Raw genomic sequence first — 16,416 nt, forward strand, 5'->3', positions numbered from 1 at the left:
ATCATGTATTTAATATTCAGATTTAATTTACTGCTTGATCATGTTGTATTTGATATTACTCTCCTTATTTCCTATAAAAAAGGCATATATGTAAAACTAATCGCTAAAATTTCAATATGGACTTATCAAAATATTTAGAATGACAGTAACTACCACATAGCAAAAATCATATGATTGAAGTTTACTATAACAAGAAATATTATATTTTTTTTTCAAAATTATGAGAGAAAATGAACATAAATTAAAATCATCATAAAAAAAGTAGGGTTAAAACAACCAACCACAATCAAGATGCTATTCATCACTAGAGCGATGAAAAATACTAGCTAAAACATCACTTTCTCTCTCCCTTTTCTTCTCTTCTCCTTGCCTGGCCATGCTCAAACCTTTGGTGCCATAACACTCACTCAAGCCCTTGTAAACTTGAGAGCTTGGCACTTAAGTTCTTCTACCCAAAATTTCAGATTTATAAGAATGTCAATGAAATTAAATTTTGAGGTAATTACATCTTTATCTAGACAAGGTTAATAATATATATATATAAAAGATACTATAATAAAAAATTAATATATTTAGTTTCATTTATCTTATTAGTTATTTAATGTACTTCTTAATATAAAAATAAATCTTAATATAATTTAGCTTTCATCATTTTGACTTATTTAAAAGATGTGAGATGAATCTTTCGCATATGTTTAAAAATAAAACACGACTTGCCTATAATTTGATTTTATTGAGTTGAATTTGAATTTGTTGCTTTTGCTAACATATTCAATTTAAAGTTGTGTGACTATTTAAAAAAATAAAATTTGGGCCCCCGCTAAATAAATTTTTTGGCTCCATCATTACTCAACAATAGGAAGTGTTTAAAAGCAAGCTACTAGGAGACAATCCACTATGAGTATTGACCAAAGGAGATTAAAGCTAATTGACACCTCAAATATCTAGCGACTTGTACTAGAACCTTATGTCACCTTATAGAGGGAGAGAAATGAGTGAACTGTTATAGTGGGGTAGGCGAGCTCCATAATTGGTTGATTGGGATAGGTAGAGCTGAGATTCCCTTGAATAGGTGCCAACCCTATCGCTAAGATGGCGAGTGAGATCAGCTATTATATGCCACGGTGGATAACGAGATAACGAGAGACATTGCTAGCGAGTTCCCAGTTTGATCATATTATGGCTCGACTCGGCGGCAAATTATTGCGTCCGATGTCTGGACGAATCCGGAAATCAATTCAGACACGATACATCAGCAAAATATATTGAAGCCCAATATATAATATATTTGAATGATTTGACGCATTCGGACGTCAGGCCGGATGCAATAATTCGCCGACTCCGCAGCGCATTCACCGGCTCGAATAGCCTTTCCGCTGAGGCGAAGTGGCAGAAGTGCGGGACCGAGCGGCTATGGCTTTAACCTAAGGCGAGCGAAGCAACGAGTTTAGTAATCAAGGGTTTCTTCAACGTCGAAAGCGGAGCTTCTAGCAATCCTTCGTCGAATTTCTTTCCAGCTTTCTTCCAGACTGTTCGTTACAATATATCCTTCGCGCTTACAAGCTGATACAGTTTCGCAATCCTTCTCGCTTTCAAGCCGAACTTGCAGCCGTAACCTGCTGCACAACAAATCGAGCATCCTTCGGTATTTTTGAGCTCTACTGTTAATCATGTTTTTTTTCAGGTTTAAAATTCCCTCTTCTTGCTTCAGTTACAATAAAGGCCGACTTCTGCTTGGCTGCAGTTCAGGCGACGGGGTTTAGCTTGTTCTTCTTCTTGCTCAAGGAAAATTTCTAAGGTGAGAATGTAAGTCCTTTCTTTGCTTATTTGAGCCCTATTCGTTGTTTCTAGTAAACCCTAAACAGTAAAAGTTGACTTTTAACATGTTGATGAAAAAGCTAAAGAATAATCAATAAAGCTAGCCTTGTGAAATGAATGAAATCTATAGTGTATGTGCATTGACACTAAATGCTCTTGTTGATTTCACATTTGATATGCTTTCCTAATGCTATTCTTCTTCCATCTATTGGAGCCCTATTCGTTGTTTCTAGTAAACCCTATTCGTTGGGTTTCCCATGCTTTGCGGGAAGTACAATTTTGAAAGAGTCGGCAAAGAAGCACTCGTGTCCCAGCTGAAGACGTTGTTCATGTTGGATCAAAACTCATGACAGGAGCTCCTAGGAAGGCAGCGATCTATACCCCCCTTTCATGCGTTTCTTCAACTAAATCGCGTAAATCTGAGCTATAAGATTTAGTGGATTTACGCCAAGAAGTGGAAAACTATGATTTAACTTGCTATGAGATTTGAGTAGGTGTTTTTTTGCATTTGACAAAATTTAACACAAATCTAGCTCAAATTATGCATAAATCCTTTATCCAAATAGACCCTAAGGGGCTGTTTGGCAGCACCCATGATTTCATTTAAGTAGGATTTTGTAAATCCTCTAAATTCGGATTTACGAAATCCTAAGGGGGTTAAATCCTGAAAACTGTTTGGCAACATTTATGATAATTCATGTGTGGCCGTTTGGCTATTCAATTCAGGATTTAAGGTGGTTAAAAGATTTGACATGCTTTTTTTGGATAATTAAAACATTTAAGGTGCTTAAAAGATTTAAGGCGATTACTTATTATTTATAATATTTTATAACAATTATTTTCATTAAAATCATATTTTTTTTCCTATTAATTATTTTGAAATAACTAAGTATTGAACTAATAATTTAATTAGTTTTGCTTAATTTTTAATATTTTAAATTATATTAATTAAGTTATCCAACAATAACTTAAGAGAAGTAGGTTTTGCCTATCTCTTCTCTATTTCTTTTGGCTTGGTTCCTTCGCAGGAGTGAAAGTTTTGCACAAGTTCTTCTTCGTCGCTGTTCGACTTCGCTCCTTCGACGACGTCCTGCTGGAGCGGTAGTTACGACATTTTTTTATCTGAATCAACAACGGGAGCTCGCTTGTTGTGAAGGTAACTTTCTCCCTTTCGCGCGCTTCTTCGGCCAAATCCCGTAAATCCGCCGAATCAAAGGATTTCGTAAATCCGGGATTTACAACGAAAAGAGGGAATTTTCCATCAACCGCGGCTTTGATTTACTGTGAGATTTAGTTTTGCATTTTTCGCCATTTGGCTTGATCCGCTTCAAATCCGCTTCAAATCCGGTCTAAATCCTGCATCCAAACAGCCCCTAAGAATCTCTCTACTTAAGAAGATCAGGCTTTGTAACCCTTTTGTCTTCGTATTTAAAGGCCTTACGGACCAATGGTCCATTCCCATCCCGTTGCAAATGGTTTAGCATTGCCGCTGGTTCTATTTCCTCCACTCATAAACACGACGTGCGAGGTATGTGACTCTGGCGAAAGTCCACGCCCTTCCTTCTCGTAAGCAAACGAATCGAAGCCGAAGGCGGATCAAGGTAGCTTTTGAAAGAATTTTGGGACAACTTTTTTCATCCCTTTTACTGTTATAAAACTTAAATTCTAGTGTTCACTTGTTTTATATCCTTTCACGCTCACTAGAAGCCCTACATACATTCCTTGTCCCCCCAGACTTGTTTCATAACCCTAACTAGCCAGCTAAATTTGTTCCAATTAATTGCATATGCTGTTTCTGTTTGGCTGCAAATTTTGTGATTAGACTTGTACTTTCTGGCTTTCCATTCCTAATTCTTACTTTCAATTTTCATAATTTAATGGCAACTCCAATGGTCATAGCATGTTCTTTCTATTTTTAACTTCTGTATGAGTTCAAGAAAAATGTGCTCTTTTTCAATTCTAGAGTCCACTTTTATTGCTTCTTATTAACTTTGATAGACCCACAAGATATGTCATTTCGTTCTTCACCGTCCTTATAGAGACATGCCACTTTTTTTTCACCTTTTTTTGTACCACATGACATGGTTTTTGTGTTTGTCTTTTATTTTCTCATCCTAGGGCTGTGTTATTCAAGACTGTGGAGAGTCCATTGTTGGTTGCAATTTTTAATCATGTGTAAAACTTTGATCTTTCTACAAAAACAAGACTCTTTCTGTTTCATCTTATTGCATATTGCTTTCTCTTTCAACATTTTTAGTAATGTAAACCACTCTTGCAGAATTTGGTGTCACACCATGTTCATGTCAAGGCTTCTTCGCAGAGTATTATTGTCCTCTACCAAATCCGAGTCCTCTTCTGCTTTGTTTTCTACTTCAGCTTCAGTTACCAAAGTTAGAAATCCCCTTGAGGAGTTTTTTGAGGCAGAAAGAAATACTGAGGATGAAAAGCCCGTTACATATGGTAAAAGTCCAGTGGTCTGCTCAAAATGTTCTGTTGTGATATGGAATATTCATGCATACTTCATTGATATTGAGCTCCATTTAAAATTTTCTAATAACTTTTTTCAAATTCTGGTATACCATGATTGCTTTTAGAGTTATTAACAAGTAATAGCAGCTTATTATAAGAGAAGTGTTAATGTTCTAAACATGAACCTATCAATTGTTCTAGTTTCTAATGATATTGATTGTGCAAAATGGCCTCACCATAATGGCTCATCCTATTCTCCCTTGTTATGCTTCTATTCTGAGAATTCGCTGGATATTGTTTTGATCGTAAAATACATGGCATTATCTTTTGCATGAGAATCTTGAAAACCATATGATTCTTATTCACTTAATTCATATATTTGCTTATAATTATATGATAACTATGTTTATTAGTGCTTAGAATGGTTTATCATTATAGTGTTTTGAGTAACTTGTCAAGAAAAATTGTAGTGAGCAGAGTTAGGCTATCCTAGATGGAGTGAGCATGACAGAAAGGAGGATAGTGGCCTCTTGTAATGATAAACCTTCTAATAACTTTTGGAGAATCAAAGGTCTCCTTGGCTATCCCCTAAAATCAAAGAGGGTCCTTATGTTTATGTTGTAAGTGTTTTGAACCAAAATCTTATCATTTATTTTCCTCTTCTAGAACATCTCAAATTAAGAATTATGTAATCAATCTTCCATTTCTTGCTACAATTGTTTAAAGGATGATCATTATGCTGAAGTCTAAAATTTAGTTTTATGCTTGGTTGTAAAAAAAATAGTCATAGACTGATTTGTTGTCCGTGAATCAAGATGATGTATGAGGATGCTATTAAGATACCACATCTCATCTCATTTGATGAGGATAATAAATATCATTAGCTCTTTGGTTTTGAATATGATTAAGATCCCATCTCAAGGAGAAATTTGTGGAGATCCTTAAATGGCATTGGAACGATGAATGGTTTCTCTAATGTTTCTTTCATCATGCATGGAACTTTTTTTTATTAAATTTAATCAAAAGAAATTGGTTTCTCTTATTTGAAGCGGTTGTATTAACTTGAACAGGTTCAACTTTAAGATTAATCATTGGAATGAAAATGTTGGAGCAATTGAAATGAAGAAGAGCACGACTATTCAGATCACTTTACAAGTTTACCAAGTTCACCATTCTGTTATTGGAACTTACCTGCAATAGATTTTATTCTCTCCAACTTTGAAAAAAGTCATTTGTTTGGATCATCAGACTATTGAGAAAATTTTTCTGTTGGAAGCTAGAGTTTTGGTTCAAGTTGATAATTTAAGCATTCTTCCATTATTTTTATATTTTCATTCTAATTATTTTGGGTAAGATTTGTTTGATTTTTCTTGGTGGACTAAAAACATTGGAAAACCTTTTGTCTTTGTGCTATTTTCCTTGATAAGCTAAGACTCCTGTTAGGACCTCTCCGTTTGAAGATTCCAATCAATTATAAGCTATGATTGATGATTCCACTTCTAAACGTTATGTTAATTCTACCTAAGTGATCCTGATGTAAATTCTAACTTAGAGAATGGTTGTGCTTTATGAAGATTGAAGAAGTAAATGACATGTTGAATCTCTTTGACGTTTGACGCTGAATCAGTGCCCTGGGAGCCTTCTTCAAATTCAAATTCTTCCAATTTTTTTTCCATCTCCTAGTATCAGCCTGTTTAGAAGAATTTAGATCTTGACATTTATAACATTGAAGAGAATTCAAATTGGGCACCCTGCCATTAAATTTTCCTTTAAACCTTTCTCATTTTGAAATCTAAGGGTATGGTTTAGACAAGTCAAGCCCTTTGGTTTGGATTCTAATGTCCTTGTCTCTTTTGGTAATAGTTAAGGCCTTTTCCTTTGTTCCATCAGCATTTAACTTCTATTCTTGCATGGCTTTGTAGGGAAAATTTAATCAATATCTTCTTAACAACTCAAAGACCTTAAAAGATACTAGTAAGTTTAACAATTCATTTCTCCTTGCTGGGAAATGATGAACAAAAAGTAGTTGAAATGGATTTGATGGGAGAAAAAAATTGTTAAAAAACAATCCTTAAGAGCTTTTTACAGATTATGGACCAAACTGTATGTTGTCACCCAATATGCTAAAGCGTTGTTTCGTCTTCCTTGTTCTGAGAAGCCAAAAATCACAGAGCATTATATTAGAAGGAAGCTTCGGATTCCTAGTTAATAGCAAACCATTGGAAAGGATGAATTCTGCAAATGATATATCTTTTTGTCTGCCGTTTGTTATGGCTTCTCTGGTTATTTAAAATCTAAAGTCACTTGCAATAGACTGATCTTATTGATAATCCAGATGGGATTTCTCTTAATCCGGCATTTTAATGATCATTTCACTATTTTCTTGTATGGTTTTTTCTTTGCTCAATGTTCGTTTTTGATTTTATGAAGATAGGAATTTGTAATGTCAGAGATTTGTGTTCTAAAGTGAAAAAAGATGAATGATTTTGAAAGCTAAAATGCAAAAACAATTTCATGATATTATTTGTATTCAAGAATCAAGATTGATTAATTCTACTCCTTACCCTCAAATCTGTTTCGGTTTGATGAAAGTGGCATTCTCTGTTTATGGAACTCTGAAATTCGTTATTTTTTAAATTTCTCCATTGACACATTTTCTATCTCCATTTTCTTTTTCTTGAAAGCTATTCATTTAAAATTTTGTTTGACAAATATGTATGTCCTAATGAGTTGACTTATAAATTTCACTTATAGGATTAAGTTAATCTTGCAGGTCATAAATGATTTTCCAATTGGATATTTGTGGTGACTTAAATGATTAATTTCCATTGATTTTTTCCTTGTCCAAATCCGATTTGGAAATGTGTACTTGTATCATACATATTGGATCAGCTGGATTCCAGCTAAATTATCTAATTTTTAGGTCGTGGTTGGAAAGCTTCTGAATTGCGCCTTAAATCCTGGGATGATCTTCACAAGCTATGGTATGTTCTTTTGAAGGAAAAGAACATGTTAATGACTCAACGCCAGATGCTCCATGCTCAGAATCTGCGTTTTCCCAACCCAGAACGCATTCCGAAGGTATATTTTTCCTTCCTGGCTTTCATGCAACTTTGTATTTTCATAAAGAAGTCTAGGAGGGAAAGGGGTTGCGAGGCTGTCTGGCAGGACGCTGTGGAGTTGTGGTGTCAATCCTCTACTTGACTTTTATCCTTTCTAAGTTATTAGCTTCCGCAAGGTTTTTCTTTTTCGAAGAATTGTTCTTTCATTTATAGTGGACCATCATAAGGTTCGGGTAACCCTCCTGTTGCTTTAACCTAAATCTGAGGGAGTATTGGCATATGATTTTAACAAACTTTTCCATGTGACTTGCTTCCAAATGTGGTCTGCAAAATGTGAACTTAAATCCATTTTTTACTGTCTGACCAGCATTTCCATTTAGATACTTCAGCAAATGGCAAATGCAATATTACGTAATTGATACTTGGTTTATTTATCTTCTTTGGGTCTATGGCATATTTAATTTCATCGTATGTGTAGTAGTTTTAGCACTTTAGTTCGATTGTTGGTTTTCATTACCAATGGTCAACCATCTTGCTTGGAAAAGCCACAAAAATGTTGAAACTCTAAATTTCTAGGCACAGGCCATAGGTCTTTGGTTTCATTGTGTCTTTAGCATGTTCAACTTCCGATTTAGAGTAGTTTTAGCCATAAAACTGGATTATAGAATTTTCTAGAAGTAAAGAAAACACACCAGTCCCAAAATCTCAAAGCTCTTAAATGTTACATATTTCATATTTGGGGTGACTGAGTATAGAAAATTTCATAATAGATGGCTTCGATTTGCATTAGAAAATAATAGTGATATTTAAGTGCAGAGAGTTTTAAATGGCTGGCAATTAAATAAATGTACTTTTTTTGTTATCTTGCATGGATTGGATAATTTTAATTGGTGAAATATATACGTAAATAATATTCTTAAAGAGGCTTCTATATGTCATTCAACGATCCTTGGATTTTTCATATTTTTGATAATAGTTAAATAATCATGAAAATTGATGAAACTTAAACACTATATAATTATTATATTATAAATTATAGTTAACAGTTTGATATTGAGTTTAATGATTTTAGAAAGCACTAGATGCACAACACACATTTATTTATTTATATTTATGTCATATGTATATAATCATATAAATGGTGTTGCAAATTTTAAAGTTAAATAAATTGAGTTGTTAAAATGAAGATGTGTCTGGGGAGTATTATGTGGTAAGAACATATCACGGTAACTTTAAAGTTTTCACAAGTTGTAATTAATTCGATTATATTGTATGTATACAAGTCTTTGCAACAAAGAAGTTGCTAATGGCCAACTTGATCACTGATTATAATTTTATGATGTATGTATGGCAAGGATAGGAAGGTTATATTTGCGTAAATTAGTACTAATAATATGAAGGTGTAAGGTTAATGTCGAAGGATTAGGAAGAAAAATAGGTAGATCAAATGAGATCGAACAGAAACATTTGAACTAAGGGGCTGTTTGGTTGCCTGAAAAGAAAATGTTGTGTAAAATAAATGCAATGTAAAGTAAATGTAGTGCATTCTGAATACTTTGAGACTATTTGGTAATCTGCAAAATAAACGCAGGAGAATTGTTTTCCTTGTTTGGTTAGGTAGATCCAGAGTAAAGTAAAAACAATTTTTTTGTAATAATTTATTTTGTCATTACAACTAGTGTAGAACCTTAAAGATGATAGGAAAAATATTGTTGTTAGACAGTATTACTGATATTTCATTAATGAAATTCATCATTAGACTAGATGCTAACCAATGTAGTCACTGTAGGAGCTCAGCCAAGTTGAACCTACAGCACATTTACTTTCTAATGAGCCAAAGTAATAATTGGGCATTTAAATCAGAGTATAAATCAGCATTTAAAAAAAGAATGTTATCTTACAGCCTCCAGCTCTAATCATCCAGCCCCAACAACTAAAATCTCAAATAATAAATAAAACTACCAAAATTACTAGGCAAACGAGGGAGGATTCCATAATGGCAGCGCACTGTCAACTGAACATTAAAAATACATCACAAACTGAAAAAAGAAAAAGCGAGCAGACTTGGTATTCCCACTCGGCGACAATAGCCTTCGCTAAGGCGAGGTTTGGGAGCTTAATCGGTTGCTTGAAATGAGTTTTGAGGGTACGGTAGTCGAGCATCACCGTCTAACCGTTGCCATCGTCAGCCATCCGGGTGGTCACCTCCTTGTAGAAGCGCTTCCCCTCTACCGATCCCGTCATGAAGGTCATTGGCATCGTAACAGACACCTCGTCGCGCATCACTGAAGACGACGATGATGATGAGTTCGGCTGCTTCACGTATATCCTATAGTCCTTCTCAGCAGTCTCCGATGGTGGTGTTAAGGAGGTGGGAGGATATGAATCCGAGGAAGTGGCGACGACATTCGAGGAAAGACGACGTAAGGCGGAGTACATAAGGGATCGTTGGAGGGAGACCATATTCATGATGTGGCTCGCCGATGATCCCATCTCTAGGTAGTCTCACACGATTTTTAGCCGGTTTGTATTATGTCGCCCGAGAGATTTTCTAACCCGCTCAATTTGAGCGGGTTTCGATGTCGCACGAATGACTGTCTGTAATACATCGTTGATGCTTCAGAGGAGTTATGTTCCGCTCAAAATCAACCAAACGATCTAATTTAAGAAATGCGTGCAATTAATTTACTTTACCCTCCTAATTCTGGTATCATACCAAACATCCCCTAAATAGCTTTAAGGTTTCATGCAACCCTTAATAAGATTTAATGGGAAATGAGGATTGATAAAACTGACTACATGTAATTAGGATAAGGATGGTGCTAATGATGGTGATTCTCTCATATGTTAAAGATGGTATTTTTTTTCGTGGGGTCAACGATATTAGGTGATATTTTATAATTTAGAAGAGAAATGTGATATATGGTATATTTCTATATGTTTATATTTTTGGAATGAATATGCTATAATCAATTCATATTAAAACTTTAATATTTTTAATTTTTTTCTTATAAACACTGTCATTGTCAGGTACCAAGTCCTGGATGAGTGAAAAAAAGGGTTGCGTTGGGTAGTCGATAATTAGCATAAAACCTGTCAAATAATAATGACATGAATCCTTTAATATATTGTGTTAATGTTAGGGCGTTCCCTGGAAGAGATGCGCTATATGGCCTGAATACAGTGAGAAGTGTACAAGGGCTGCTGCATCGATATCCAGGTGCAGTGTTAAATAGGCAAGGGTTCCCACATTATGGACGGATGTGGGCAAAGAAGCTAGTCCATGAAACTAAAGTTTGGATATGATATTAGAATGTAGGTTCTCTTACAGGAAAATTAATGAAATTAATTAATATTATAATTTATAGGAAGATAAATATTTTATGCATTCAGGAAACTAAATGAGTTGGAGAGAGGGCTAAGGGGATTGGTAGTTTAGAATATAAACTTTGGTATGGTGTAGGCATGATTATAAATTAGAGCTTGAAGGATAATTTTGTAAAAATTGATAGAAACAGAGACAAAATTATAGTTTTTAAGATTATTGTTGATGTTAATATCATTAAAATTATAAGTGCTTGTGCTCAATTATTATCCATTAAAGGTGTGTAGGTGAAAGCCGTTATCATCTATGGTTAATCATATGTATGATTCCATCTGCTCTCCCATTGGTCTGCTTGTGTAGAGTGTAAAGACCTATGACTGTTTTGTCTTATGGGATATTGCGATCATACCCTTTGCATTTTGACCCCCATTTGCAGCATCTTTTCGGAGACCCATATATTTCTTTTCGATTTGATCAGACGGATGTTGGATCTCTTTTGTGAAAAAATGTCGTGTGTTTTTGATATGTCATATGAGATTCATTGTTTAAGTTATTTAAATTTGAAGTTATTTGTTGGTTGTAGGCGAAGTGAGGTGTTGATTTGAATTTAAATTTTGATATGTGAAAATGTTATTAATATCTTTGAAATTCATTAATGATTTATTAAGTATCTTATGATACAGGCCATATGAATCCAATACATATATGCTCTCCAAAAGAAATCTAGCATAACATATGAAGGCTTTGATATAAAATTAGTTGGCGGTGGAATTAAAATGTGCAACTAGTGCATTTGATTCTTAATAATAAAAATAGTTGGCGGTGGAATTAAAATGTGCAAAAAAAAAAATAAGAGCTTTGATATAAAAATTAAATTTCGAAAAATTCGAAAAGATATAAATGGGTTTGTAAATAATTTATGAAAGTAATATGTGATGTAAATAATTTATCTTTTAATGATTTTTATAATTGATTAGGGAAAAATACCAAGTGATTATTTGATTCTTTATGAAGGATTGCAATGACCCCCAAATATATTAAAAGACTATTTTGATCCCTCAAGTTTTTAAAAAAGAATCAAAATAGTTTCATGGTGATAATATTTTGATTCTTTTTTATGGAATTGAGGGACCATAATAGTCCTTCAATACAGTTGAGAACTATTTTAATCTTTCATAAAGACTCTAAGGATTATTTTGGTCATTTTCTCCAATTGATTACATAATAAGGAGGGTGAAAAATATATGCATAAGCTAGTCATGCAAAGAGATGAGAAGTAATGATTTAATTTGGGTGAAGTGCATCAAGAATGAAGATTAGAAAATGTTTTTATCATAAAAAAATTTTCAATAAAGATAGATGGGATATTTCAATAAATTTTTCAATAAAGATGGTAAGAATACGATTAATTTTAATGACCTTAGCATCATAATTGAAATTAGAGATTTTTATTTTGATCGTTGTATTAGAAAAATCAAAGTAAGGGAGAATTTAAAGAAAATGAAGTGTGAAAATTGAAAAGCTATTAGACATATTGATATTGTAATGAAGTGTGGAAATGCTTAGGTGATAAAAGGAATTTCTTAGTTTACGAAACTTTTCAATTTTATTTTGAAGGCTAAAAAGATGTCAAATAAGTTGAGGAGTTTGTTTGATACCTATTTTTATAAAAAAAAATTAAAAAAAAGTTATAAGGAATTAAGTTAATGTGTTATACATTAAAACTATAGGAAAGAGTTTTTGAGCATAGGTTATGACATGATACTAATGCTTTTCAAATCAATTTGAATTCATGTAAGAAGCTATACATCTATTGAGAGGTTTGATGGAGAAGTACAAAGAGAATAACGAGGATCTTCATATGATATTTATTAATTTAGAGAAAGCATATGATAAAGTTTTGAGAAGAGCTTTAAAGAGTTCTAAAAAAGAAATGAGCTAATACTGCTCATATTCAAGTCATTAAAGATATGTATCCAGGAGTTGTTAGTTATCTTTTAACACAAGGTGGTTTGACTAGGTAATTTTTTATTTCACTTGGATTATATCATGGATCAGCTTTAAGCCCTTATCTTTTTGTTTTAGTCTTGGATATTTTTACTAGACATTTGCAAGAGGATGTACCTTAACATATGTTTTTTTTACAGATGATGCTCTTCTTGTTAATAAGCTTAGAGAGGGAGTTGGAAGGAAAACTTGAATTATGGAGGTGAGCCTTAGAGTCTAATGGTTTTCTTTTGGGTAGATATAAAATCGAATATTTTGAGTGTAATTTTAATATCAATAGATTTAGTGAGGGAGATTGTGACTTTGGGCTATCAAGTCCTTAAGAGTGCACGTTTTAGATATCTCGGGTCTATTTTTCAAAGTGATGGTGAAATATATGGGAATATTATTAGTAGAATTCAAGTTGGATGGTTGAAGTGGAGGAATGCATCGGGTTTGTTATGTGACAAAAATGTACTCCTCAAACTTAAGGGATAATTTTATAAAATGGTAGTGAGACTTGCAATGGTTTATGGCGCATAATGTTGGCCATTAAAAGAGCTGAGGATACTCAGGTGGATGACTGACTTCACTCTTAGAGAATGTGGAACGAGTTTATACGTGAAAATGTTGGAGTAGCTCCAGTGACAAATAATATTAGCAAGTCACCTTTGATGATTTGATCACATAAAATGTCGGCCTTCCGATGATCCTGTTAGGAGAGTAGATATATTAGATTTCACATATGTTAAGAAAGGTAGATGTTGACCTAAAAAGACTTGGTTAGAAAGTATTAGAAATTACCTTTTTTTATTAAATTTAAATAAAAATTGGACTTTTAATATGCACATTGAAGAAAAAGGATTCATGTAGCGAATCCTACGTAGTGGGATAAAAGGCTTGATGTTATCATTGTTGGTATTTAAAATAATAAACATCTTAGGGTGTGAGTAGTTCTGACACAGTAGTTTGAATATAAATTTCTTTTACAAAGGTCAACCATTTTGCTAAAGGAATAAAGGAATAGCCCCATAATCTTTGCACTCATCAATTGGTAGAGGCCCAAGACCTTTAGCTTCATTGTGCCTTCAGTATGTTAAGTATCGAATGATTTGGGGTAGTTTTATCCATGAAATTGGATTATAGGATTTTCTATTAAAAATTCAAAAATCTCAAAGCTCTCCAGTAACAACTATTGTTTGATTTGATAATGTCATGACTTTTCTATTATCTTAGGGCTATATACATAAATATATGATTATAATCTTCATATAAATGATGTTGTTAACATTTTAAGTTAAGGTTGTGGTTACAATGAAGAAGTTCCTTGGAAATACTATGCATTAAGAGTAGAAGTGTAAATGAGGTGGGCTTAAATGAGCTCAAGCTATGTTTGGCTTGGCTCATTAAGCAAACGAGCCAAAATTTATGTGTAAACATATAGGCATACAAGCATTGCAGACATGCATATATATATATATGTATACATTGATGCATATATTATCATAATTATACTATTATTGAATAGAATATGATCAAACAAGACATCATTCGTGTTTGGTTCATTAACCATACTAGCTTATAAAAATTAGTTGCGCTGACCTAGATTGAATACGAAATTTTATTTTATTTTTACATCCCTAGATAAGAGAATATCACGAAAGATTTCTTAAAATTGCAAGTTAGCCATCTATGTTATATGGATATGAATGTTTGGCATCTAAGAAGCTAGTAATACCCAAGTTGAGTGTGAGAGACAGTGGAGTTGACATCTATTTAAGGTAGAAAATAGATTTGAGTGATTTCAGTATGTTCAGCGGAGAATAAAAGACACCAATATGATGGATAGACAATTAATGTCTAAAGATTTGAAAGAAAATATGTAAATTAAATACAACACGGATGCACAAAATTGCATTAAGATCTTAACAAAACCGAACATAAACTTCTGAATAACAATGATTGATAAAACTGATCTTAATTTGTTGGGATAATTCTAAAGCTGTTGATGATGATTCTCTTAGATGTTGAAGTGCGTTTTTGTTAAGGTCAATAATTGTAGTTAGTGCATTATAGTTTAGAAGTGAAAGTCATTATGTGGTACATTTTCTTCGGTTTATATGCTAATTAATTCCTTCACAGTGAGAGCTTTCAGATTCTGATTTCTTCTTCTTTTTTTTTTACTTTTCTTCTATATGAATTCGGAATTAACTCGGTCTTCTGTATTAGTCTTCACAATTTACAAAAGAATATCTATTTATCATAGTAGTATCTAGTCACAGGAGAGATTATTCTGTGCGGACACCGGACAGGAGAACCGTCCAGTACCGCTTGGTACCGAGTGGTACCAACACTCGATACAGCTCGGTATCGCGCTCGGTACCGAGCGCGGTACACTTTTGAGGTGACGTGACACATTTTTATTGGTCTCTGGATGATGACGTCCAGACTCCGCCCAGAATAATTTTCCCTAGTCACAGTCAGCTATGACAGGTCTGTTCCTTCATTCAGTATTACAATTCGTCCTGGAAGATCCTATTAAACAAATATTTTATGGCCTGCCTTAATTATTATGTAGCGTCTGCATTCGTTCTAATTTTTATGTCTGGATATAAATCACAGGTGAGGAAGTCCATGTGTCGAATCAAGCATGTATTAACTGAGAGAGCAATCGCCGAGCCCGATCCCAGGAGGTCTGCTGACATGAAGAGAATGATTAATTCCTTATGATTCTTTCTTAAATTCTCTAATCAAACTTGTTTGGATAAAGCTTCTTCTACTGCTGATGATGAAGATGATGATTCACTCTGTTTAATCTGTTCCATGTTTCTCGATCCTGTTCCAGAAATGATATGCTCTGCCAACAGAATCTCATGTATTATTATGGTTTTGTTTGAGACGGCTTTCTACTGCTTCTCAAAACAGTTTTTTAATACAAAAAATGTAATTTTTATGCTAAAAAATTGCTTTAAGAAGCAGTAAAAAAGCCATTCCAAACGAAGCCTGCATCTTAACCTTATATAAGTTAAAATCTTGAAAACAAGGAAACAGTAACCATGCTTCTCCTTAGTTTAGTGAATTGCAGTGCAAGCTTGCATAAATAATTAGTGTTGATGGACACATTTAATACAATGATTACATATCAGTCACTAAGTCAACTTTTAATGTCTTTATTGATAGGCTGGCACCATCATTTGCGTAGATTAATTGCAATGGAGGAATTAATCAGTATTAATGATGCCATGTAATAATAGTTTGATGTATAGTTATAAATTGGATAAATAAAAAAAAGCTCCATTCCTATCAAAGAGATTGAAGAAAATCTCCTATATACATAAAAATTATATACTTTAAATTATTAATAACTGTGCAATTAAATAATATTAGTTATTTTTGGAATATTTAGATCAATTAAATTAAATTAGTATAAATAATAGTAAATTTAAGATCTCTTAATTGATTGTCAAAATTTTTTATTAATAGATCAATTTATTGATTGATATTTTTGACTATAAATGAAGATGTTTTGAGTTTAAATTAATTTAAAATTGTATTTCAATGGCTAGCTGTTCAAATTCATAAATTCAATTGAAAATCAATTTTCTTATTATAATTATTATAATATGATGCAAGCATGATGCCGACCTCAAAAATGTGAAAGGATAACATACGAATATGCTTCAGATTTCTGCAAGCCTGACATTGACGTGACGCAATCTAAACCATATGATCAATATGGAAAGGAAAAATTATTAG

The 16,416-nt window shown here is 33.2% G+C and overlaps 1 protein-coding gene and 1 pseudogene across 8 annotated transcripts; one reads left to right on the plus strand and one right to left on the minus strand.

Annotated features, from left to right (window-relative positions):
• The first annotated feature begins 1,397 nt into the window (after positions 1–1,397).
• Positions 1,398–15,818, plus strand: LOC110094185 (39S ribosomal protein L47, mitochondrial). 8 transcript variants are annotated; one of them, XM_028700839.1, is made up of 7 exons: positions 1,398–1,645; positions 1,712–1,798; positions 2,847–2,974; positions 3,253–3,346; positions 4,097–4,278; positions 7,211–7,368; positions 15,283–15,818. In XM_028700839.1, the coding sequence occupies exons 5-7, from the start codon at positions 4,113–4,115 to the stop codon at positions 15,388–15,390; spliced, it is 432 nt and encodes a 143-aa protein (XP_028556672.1). In that variant the 5' UTR covers positions 1,398–1,645; positions 1,712–1,798; positions 2,847–2,974; positions 3,253–3,346; positions 4,097–4,112; the 3' UTR covers positions 15,391–15,818. The 8 variants fall into 8 exon arrangements, with proteins under 8 accessions (XP_028556672.1, XP_020675008.1, XP_020675011.1 ...); XM_028700837.1 differs by lacking the exon at positions 3,253–3,346 and having other exon boundaries at positions 1,401–1,645; XM_028700838.1 differs by lacking the exon at positions 3,253–3,346 and having other exon boundaries at positions 1,401–1,645; positions 1,745–1,798.
• LOC114581203 lies at positions 8,881–10,800 on the minus strand (annotated as a pseudogene).
• Positions 15,819–16,416: the final 598 nt, after the last annotated feature.

This window comes from Dendrobium catenatum, unplaced genomic scaffold (genome assembly GCF_001605985.2).
Source record: "Dendrobium catenatum unplaced genomic scaffold, ASM160598v2 fragScaff_scaffold_1598, whole genome shotgun sequence".
NCBI classification, from domain to species: Eukaryota; Viridiplantae; Streptophyta; class Magnoliopsida; order Asparagales; family Orchidaceae; genus Dendrobium; species Dendrobium catenatum.